At 32.3% G+C, this 9,746-nt stretch overlaps 1 protein-coding gene across 1 annotated transcript; it reads left to right on the forward strand.

The window, feature by feature from the left end:
* The first annotated feature begins 261 nt into the window (after positions 1-261).
* Positions 262-4,475, forward strand: LOC106775319 (linamarin synthase 1). The gene is made up of 2 exons (XM_014662429.2): positions 262-881; positions 3,346-4,475. The coding sequence occupies exons 1-2, from the start codon at positions 374-376 to the stop codon at positions 4,284-4,286; spliced, it is 1,449 nt and encodes a 482-aa protein (XP_014517915.1). The 5' UTR covers positions 262-373; the 3' UTR covers positions 4,287-4,475.
* Positions 4,476-9,746: the final 5,271 nt, after the last annotated feature.

Consider the following 9,746-nt stretch of genomic DNA (forward strand, 5'->3'; position numbering starts at 1 on the left):
AACACCTAATCAAGTTTGATGCTAACCATTTTTGTTTTAATTAAATATAATTATGGTTTAACAATTTTCTTTGAATAAAGATATTTAGACAATATTTTTTTACATTTAAACATCATCGTACATTGTGTGATTGGTCTATGGTGGTGTCATTGTGTCATTTGGACCAATCACACAATGACACGTATGATGATGTTGAAATGTTGTCAAAAACATGTTTTCTACGTATCATTATCCATTTTCTTTTTATAAGAGTGAATGATGAAAGCTAAACAAGACTTCACTGCCTAACCACACTTTTCTTTACCTTTACCTTTACACATTTCTGTTTTTGAGTTGAGGTTTGTTATTTGAACATATCTCACACTCAAGAAAAATGGAGTCCTTTCATAGCTCAAAGCCTCACGTTGTGTGCGTACCGTACCCAGCGCAGGGCCATGTAAATCCCCTCATGAAATTCGCGAAACTCCTTCATTGCAAGGGTTTCCACATAACCTTTGTGAACACTGAGTTCAACCATAACCGTTTTGTGAGATCCCATGGAGCAGACTTTGTTAAGGGCCTCCCAGATTTCGTATTTGAGACCATACCCGATGGATTGCCTCCTTCTGATAAGGATGCAACTCAGGACATTCCATTGCTGTGTGATTCAACCAGAAAAACCTGTTATAGCCCTTTCAAAGAGTTGGTGTTGAAGCTTAACTCTTCAGGTGATGTGCCTTCAATCAGTTGCATAGTTGCTGATGGGGTTATGGGCTTTGCTGCAACAGTTGCAAAGGATTTGGGCATACCAGAAGTTCAACTTTGGACAGCCTCAGCATGCGGTTTTGTGGGATATTTGCAATACGATGATCTGGTTGAAAGAGGCATCGTTCCATTCAAAGGTACGTTTTTTGTTTCTATGCTCTGTTCCAGCCCCTATTTTCTGAAAATGTTCATTTTCTTATTTGTCTTACGAATTCACCATTCAAAATGTTTTGTTGTCATCCATTGGTATGCATAAACATTGAATTTGAGAGAAAAGAAAAAATTGGAGGTCTAAGTTCTTTTGAATAATTTTTCATTTTTTTAAAAGAATTTGTTCAATTGCTGAGATGACACTTATAAAATATTTTTAGTGTGCAATTCAAAAATCTTCTAACCTTTTTTTTTATCTTATAATTTTCTACTATCTTAGTTCAGATTTTGGATTAAAGTAAAAATTAAAAATATTATATTTAAATTGTACAAGTTAAAATATATATTTCAAACAATATAAGTAAAATTTTCTGATATCTTAGTTCAGAGTTTGGATTGAAGATCACGTCTCTCATTAAATATACTTAATACTTAATTAATAACAAAATCAACATAAAATTTTAGACATTCAACAGAATATATTTTTAATAAAAATCAATTAGAAAAATTTAAATTCATAAAAACTTTACAACAGTAATTAAGTTGTTTCCTTATTTCTCATGTAAAGTAAAGAAGTGTTAGAAATTATGAGATAAGATAGGTCAAATTATATAACCATCAAATGGGAGGAACTAAATTGAAAAAATATTACAAATTTAGGACATTTCGATACTAAATAATATCCTTTTAAGTTAAAAATATCTATATAGAACAGATTTAAAATTTAATTAAAACAAATAAAAATATAATAACACAATAATTAATTAAAGAATACTTTAAAAATAATGTTTTAAGCCTTTATTTTTTATTATCAAGCATTGTGAGGCTATTTCACATCTGAATTATATATTTATTATATTGTTTTTTTCTGTACTACAATTATAAACAAAGCAATTGGTTCCGCAACACATATAGAAAGGGTGATATATAAAAAAACCTACTGAAACAAACATATTTCCTTCTGACTATTTATCTTCATCCCCAAAACAATACAATAGATTGAATTTAACAAATAAAAAAAATTGAATCATAATTAGAAAGTTTTGTTGATTTAATTTTACAAAAGCATGACTTAATAGATTTACGAACTAAAAGTTTATTGAATAATTAAATGAATATTCACTATGAATAATGGATTTCACTTTTGGATCAATCAATCCATATGCACTTAATTACTCATTATAGGTTGATTCGTTAGGAGAGACGTACAGAACTAGAAGTACAGATTGAACTTGCTTTGTTGATTATATGATTTAGTTTTTCTATTTTTCTCATACCTTCTTTTCAAGATATTCAAAGAGCTCATAAGTTTAATTTAAATATCAATTTTTGTATGTCTTAAAGATATTTTTATATTATAACTTCAATTAATATTATTAAGTTCAAGATAAAAAAAATGCTAAATTTATTTTTTTAACAGGAACGAAAAAGTTTACAAATATACAAATATTTACATAATTATAATGAAAAAAGAGAAAGAGTCAACGAAGTAAAGAAAGAATAAAAAAACTTATCTAATTATATTATTATAAAATTTGAAATAATCTCCATGTTATTTCCGCGCGTGATCTACAATTAGAGGAAAATCCTAACTTGTTGAAGTCTAATCGTCGTTACATCACGCATTTCAATTAGGCGGGAATAAAAGTAAAACAAGATAAGTATAATAAGAAAAATAGAATAAGAAAAGTATAATACGAAATATCTCATACATCGCGCACTACAAAAGGAAAATGATATTCTGACATTTATTTTTGACGCTATTTTGATATTGTATATGTGTCAAAATGTGATTGGACAATTTCAAATTAAAAAAATTCAGAGAAGGACATATTTGGAAGAAAAAAATCAAAGTTTTTTTTTTTAATTTGAAATCGTCCATCCACATTTTGACACGTGTGCAGTGTCAAAATGGTGTCAAAAAATTGGTATCAAAATATCATTTTCCCACTATAAAACGACCTGTAGAGAAATAAAAACATTGCCTGTGCATATTCTATAAGTTTAATGTTCCTTTTCATTATTTTTACATATGTTAGGCATGAATGATTTTGCAATTTAATATTTTTTTATTGGAGGTGTTGTATGATACAAAGTTCGAAGTCCATTTCTTCCAGCTCTTCAACTTTCTAACCATTATTTAAGTCAAAGTGTCTACCAAATAAATTGAAAAACAATATATTCAAATAAATAAATGAGTCTCGAAGCAATAAAAATAAACACACTGTACAGTTGTTTCCATAAAATATTTTATTCAAAATATCTACTTCACTTACCGTGCATATCAAATAAAATAAACTAAAAGATTACATAAATAAATAAATAAAAGTTAAGTAGTAATAAAATATTATATATGTCCTTCCGATCTTAATATTATTTTATCAAATTTAAGGTGGTAACAATGTTGGTACGTCATACATATAGTATAATCTCTTTTTGTGAAATATGCAGATGAAAATTTTGAGATTGATGGGAGCTTGAATCAAAGTTTAGATTGGATCTCTGGAATGAAAAATATTAGACTGAAGGACATTCCATCTTTTATTCGAGTGACTACTTTGGATGATATTATGTTTGATTTCTTGGGTTCTGAGGCAAAAAATTGCTTGAGATCTTCTTCAATCATTATAAACACATTCGAAGACTTAGATGGAGAAGCCCTCGATGCCCTTAGGGCAAAGAACCCAAACATATATACCATTGGTCCACTTGACTTGCTTGGTAGGCATTTTCCTGAGAAAGACAAGGGTTTCATGTCAGCTGGATCAAGCTTATGGAAAAATGACTCAGACTGCTTAACATGGTTAGACAAATGGGAACCCAACTCAGTGGTATATGTTAATTATGGAAGTATTACAGTAATGACCAATCATCACTTGAAAGAATTTGCTTGGGGATTAGCAAATAGCAAGCTACCTTTCTTATGGATCAAAAGAGCAGATGTTGTACTGGATGAATCTGCAGCTTTGCCACAAGAATTCTTTGATGAGATCAAGGATAGGGGATATATAACAAGTTGGTGCACGCAAGAGGAAGTGCTTTCTCATCCATCTGTTGGGGTTTTCCTAACCCATTCTGGATGGAATTCTACCCTTGAAAGCATATCTGCTGGTGTGCCTATGATCTGTTGGCCTTTCTTTGCTGAGCAACAAACAAATTCTAGGTACGTGACCGCAAATTGGGGAATAGGAATGGAAGTTAATCACGATGTGAAGAGAGAAGAGATAACCAAGCTTGTGACAGAAATGATGAAAGGAGAAAAAGGAATGCAAATGAGACACAATTCCTTAGAATGGAAGAAGAAAGCAGTGAGAGCTACTGATGTTGGAGGATCATCTTACGACAACTTCAACAAATTAATGAAGGAAGTTTTTCACCACAATGCTATTTAAGTCCTCTTTTTATGATTAAGTGTAGTAGGATAAATTTCTTTTTCTTCAATTAAGACTATGTATGAACTTGTAATGGAGAAGATGGATAAGTGAACTATTTAAATTTTATTTTATTGCAAGGCATGTGATGACATTACTTAAACAATATTTTTAGTTGTGGATTGTTTATGTTATTTGCAATGAAATAATATTAAGTGATCTATTACTTAATATCTCAATGACATAATCTAACACTTTTTTGTTATTGTACTTATGTATCAAATGAGTTTTCTTTTACCCTCCTCTTGATATTTGTCCTCCATGTTAAGATAAGATCGTCTAAAAAAACAAGACTATTTAACATTTCTGTTTTGATGTTTAACAAACAACGTTGAACAAAATAAATGAAAACACATGAAAAACACTAGAGGGAAATAATGTTTTTGAAATTCTTTCGCAGAGCAAGATCTAATAACTTGCAAAGAGAATGTATAACTATTATAAGATGTTTAGACACTAGATTTTATAAGAATAGAAGATGGAAAATGTTTTGAATAAGAAAGCAATAAACCACATATTTTTATAAGGGTTCACTCAACCTCAGCAACGTCTAGTTCTCTCTTAAGAAATCTTAACGAGTTTCCCTAATCTTTTCCAATATTACACGAGCCTCTCCAAGATCTCATCGAGTACTTTCACCACTCTTGGTTTACAAAAAGTTTCTAAACCTCTTGGTTCCCTAGTCAACATGACTAGATCGATGATAACTCTCGAGGAGAGGATATAAAAAATATGAGGTGTTATGTATTTTGCTAAGATTTTTCTCTCAAAAGATATTGAGCTTTAGACGATTGATAACGTTGTCGATGATGCGATCAAATTAATACTACTAAACTATAACAATTGCTAAGATAGTAGCGACAAAATAAAAAAAGGGTAATTCAACCTTAAGTCATCTCCCAACGAATATAATTGATTCTTAACAAATTAGTTCTTATAAAAATTATACAAACGAGTTAGTAAAACATAAATAATAAAGAAGATAAAGATTAGAGAAGAAAATAAATTTATTCATCTAACCTCATAATCTAGTTAAGAAATTACAGTAGAATCAACGGTACGGGCTTATAATTCCACGAAATGTTGAAATAACTTTAATATACAAGAAGAGAGGGTGGAAAACATGAAAGGAGAGAGAGAACAAAATTTGAACCCCTAAAGGGGTTCCTAAGCTCCCTATGTGTTTCCCTAAGTCTCTTTGTCGAGATTGTTGATAAGGGAAGCACTGGTTTAGCTAAACCTTAATCTCACAGTGTTCTGGTTTTTGATGATAGCAACACATTATTAATAACACATGTATTGATATGTGTTACATGTTCAAATATTTATTGTGAATAAAATCTTGAAGAACATGTTGTGTTGATTTTCATATATGTATGCATATTCACTGATTTTATACTTGATACATCATTTGTGATTGCATAAATATGCTTCAGAAAAGAAAACCACATGCACTTTGTTGAACTTTTATTATGTGGCAAAACTGCAAGTTTTAAATCGACTTCATTATGAAGTAAGTCGATTAAAACTCGTGACTTTGCATAGATTTTCTAAAACAGTGCTATGAATAATTTTGCAATGAAAAGATTTTCAAAACTGACTTGAAGTGTTATATCGACTGCATGCACAGGGAATTCGACTTAGTTAGTTAATGTTTTCAAATTCTGTTAATGCTTATGAACTATAACGGCTATATTTTGATTTCTTGTTCAAGCATTAAATGCAAGTCAACTGAATTAAAAGCGTAATCAATTTGGTTGTTATAATTGCTACTAATTGTTTTAACTGTTATAACTATCTGATGACAGTCGACTACATTAGCGGCAAAGTCGAATACAAGAGCGTCTGTTTTATAGAAAACTATAAATAGACGTGATTCTGTAATTCACAAAGACTTTGGTTGTTCTAACAATTTCATTTGTTGTTTCAGATTGTGATCTTTGTGAATACGCTCCAAGAACTCATAAAGAAGACGAAGGAGATCTTTCTTTGAAGAGTTTCTTTAGGACGAAGAAATCTGCGCTTACTATTTGATCAAATTCTGTACTGCTGGTGTTCATCATATTGATCAAGACTTTTATCAATCTATTGAAGATTGGACTGCCCTGTTCGGATTACAGGGGATTGTTCAAAGTGGGTTGAAGATTGCAGAAGAGGGGATATCTTGCTGCAGATCTTTGTGTTGCTGCCTATACTTTTAGATAGAAGGTTAGAGAGATTATCTATACTTTTGACATGAAGGTCGCTATAGAAATATTGTGTAAAAACTTTGACTAATTTAATGCATTAGCTTCCTGATTGTGAAAGGACACTGGATGTAGGCATTGAGGCCAAACCAGTATAAAATTTATGTGTTTGCTTTCTCTTTCCCTTAACTCTTTACTTTAAAGTCGACTTTACATTCTACGTAGTCCACTTTATTTTTCCGCTGCACTTGAACTTCTTATTCCTTGCGATTCAAGAAACTTTGTAATGCTTTATACTTTGCGAAAAAGATTTTAAAAAGACTCTGATTTTTGAACCTCACCAATTCACCCCCACCCCGTCTTGGTGTTGAAACTAAGCCATCCTATTTCCAACAATTGGCACCAGAGCTGGTTTTGATATTTGAAAAACTAGTTGACTTCTATTTTCTTTGAATTGACTATATTCTTGGAAATGACTTCCAGTTTTGAAACCTTTGGTGAAGGTGCATCTACAAACAGACCACCACTGTTTGCAGGTGAAAATTATCCTTTTTGGAAAATACGAATGCAAATCTTTCTTGAATCTATGGATAGAGGAATTTGGAATGCAACATTAAATGGTCCTTTTGAGACAACTCACATTGTTAATGGAAAAAATATTTTAATTTTTTTTTTGAGTAGTCTCAAGACGAAAATAGAAAAGCATAATTTGATATCAAAGCTAGAAATATCATTGCCTCTACACTAACAATTGATGAATTTTTCAGGATATCTCAATGCAAATCTGCCAAGGAAATGTGGGATGTCTTGGAAGTTACACATGAGGGCACTGATGAAGTCAAGAGAGCAAGAAAGAATTCGTTGATTCAAGAGTATGAACTTTTCAGAATAAAGACTAGTGAAACAATTTATGAAGTCCAGAAAAGGTTCACTCACACAGTCAACCATCTCATGGCTCTTGGAAAAGTCTTTGACAAAGAAGAGATCAATATCAAAATTCTCAAAAGTATGAACAGAAGCTGACAACCCAAAGTCACAACAATCTTTGAATCCAAGGATCTGACTAGCATGAACATGGCTACACGTTTGGAAAATTAAGATAACATGAGCTAGAACTTGGAAGATTGAAAGAGGGGGAAGAGATAGAAGAGAAAAAGTCTATAGCATTGAAAGCCACAAGCAAGAAAGCCTCAAAGATTACATAATCAGAGGATGATTCAGATGCTGAAATGGACCACAACAAACTAATGTCCGTGGTGGTAAGATAGTTCAATCGACTTATGAAAAATAATAGTCAACTTACTAACCATGCAGGCAACAACAAAGCCAAGAAAGCTTTTCAGGTCAAATGCGACTCAATGTTATGAATGTGGGAAAGAAGGACACATCAAGCCAGATTGTCCAGACCTAAAGCCGAAGCAAAAAGCCAACAAAAGGTTCCCTCAAGACTAGAATAGAAAGCAAAAAGGAGCTTACATTGCCTGGGAAAACAGTGATTCAGATTCATCAAGTGATGAAGATTTTGATCGGGAAGAAGAATCAAATATCTGCTACATGGCTGGAACATCATTGACTGATTATGAAAGTGACACAAAGTTTGAGCAAGAACCAATTGAGGTGAAATATGACCTACTGCTGGATGCTTTTCAAGAGATTCATGTCTAAGCAATGTGACTGCAGTATAAGGTTAATCGACTAAACTTTGAAAGAAAAGATTATGAGTATAGAATTAATAATCCTGTAACTGATAATGAAAAAATACAAAAGGAATTAGATGTTGCTTTATTATCTGTCAAAAATGTTAAAACTGATACTATAACAGTAGAAAAGAAATGTGAAAAATGTCTTGTTCATGTGGAATAAATAGATTACTTGACTAGCATGCTAGCTAAATTCACACAAGGTAGAGATAACTTGAATATTGTTTTAAAGTCTTCAGGAAGAGCAATTTATAGGCAAGAAATTGGTTATAAAGCTCAATCTAACATAACCAATACAAAGAAATTTACCGATTTAAGCAAACCTTTTAAGGATGCTTGCTTTTATTGCAATAGTATCGGTCATTGTTAAGACTCCGACAAGTGTACCGAATCGTATCAAGTAATAATAAGTGGTAAGACCAAGTATCGTTTCCCTAAAGACTCATCGGCTTAGATTTTCATGTGATTTGTTGATTATTTAAGACTTGAATAACGAAAATTTGGTGTTTAGAATGCAAAGCGAAAATTAAATATGCATGCAAAGGTTGATCAATTGAACAAAGAAAAATACGCAGTTTAATGATATGGATGAATTGTCTTGTTGGGGTTTCCGACTTATCCTAATCCACTCTCATATATGTATGAATTCTACTTTTTCATTAATGTCAATGCCACTTTCTAATTTACCCTAATGCCAATGTCTTGGTGAAAAAGAGCCTACTCCTAATTACTAGTTTACAATGTCTTGTCTCCCTAGCAATTTTTCATGCATTACATTTGCACAGAAGCTTAAAGGTAATCGATCCTCCTATCCCTATGTCTAGGTAATATTGCTTCCGATAGAATTCTCCCATGTCTAGATCTACCCATATGTTTCCATATAGATAAAATCAAAGATCACACTATTGAATGGCGCTCAGCGCTGGGTTACCACTCAGCGGTAGGTGCGACACTCAAGATGGACGCTCAGTGTTAACGCTCAGGCGTTTGGTAGTGAATTCACTGAAGACGCCACCGCTCAGCGGTGAGCGCGATACTCAAATCCTGCCGTCAGCGTTGGCGCTTGAGCGTTTGACATAGATCTCTACAGCGAAGTTGGCGCTCAATGGTGTACTAGCGCTCAGCGGTGTACTAGCGCTTAGTGGTGGCTACAATTATTCCTTTGTGCACTTTTCCATATTTTCTCGAGTCCAACTCCTTCCTACTTTAGCTTCCTTCATTCAATCCATGTTAAATCCTGAAAAAACAAGGAAAACCAAGCATAATACCACTAAAACCTCCTTTGACTCTCTTATTCTTTAACTTAAGCAAAATGCATGATTTCAAGCTAGTTTCTAAGTCATAAGGAGTGTATTTAGTGTCAAATTTAAGTATAAAAATGACAGTTTTTGAACCGTTATCACAACCTCAAACTTAGAACTTTGCTTGTCCTCAAGCAAACAAAATGCAACTCAGTCTTTGACCAATCATCACAATGGTTCAAGCACATTCAAAAGCTCTTTCTTTCAAGACAAATATCACTCAAATCTGCTCAT

The sequence above is a fragment of the Vigna radiata genome, chromosome 10 (genome assembly GCF_000741045.1).
Source record: "Vigna radiata var. radiata cultivar VC1973A chromosome 10, Vradiata_ver6, whole genome shotgun sequence".
In the NCBI taxonomy this organism is placed as follows: Eukaryota; Viridiplantae; Streptophyta; class Magnoliopsida; order Fabales; family Fabaceae; genus Vigna; species Vigna radiata.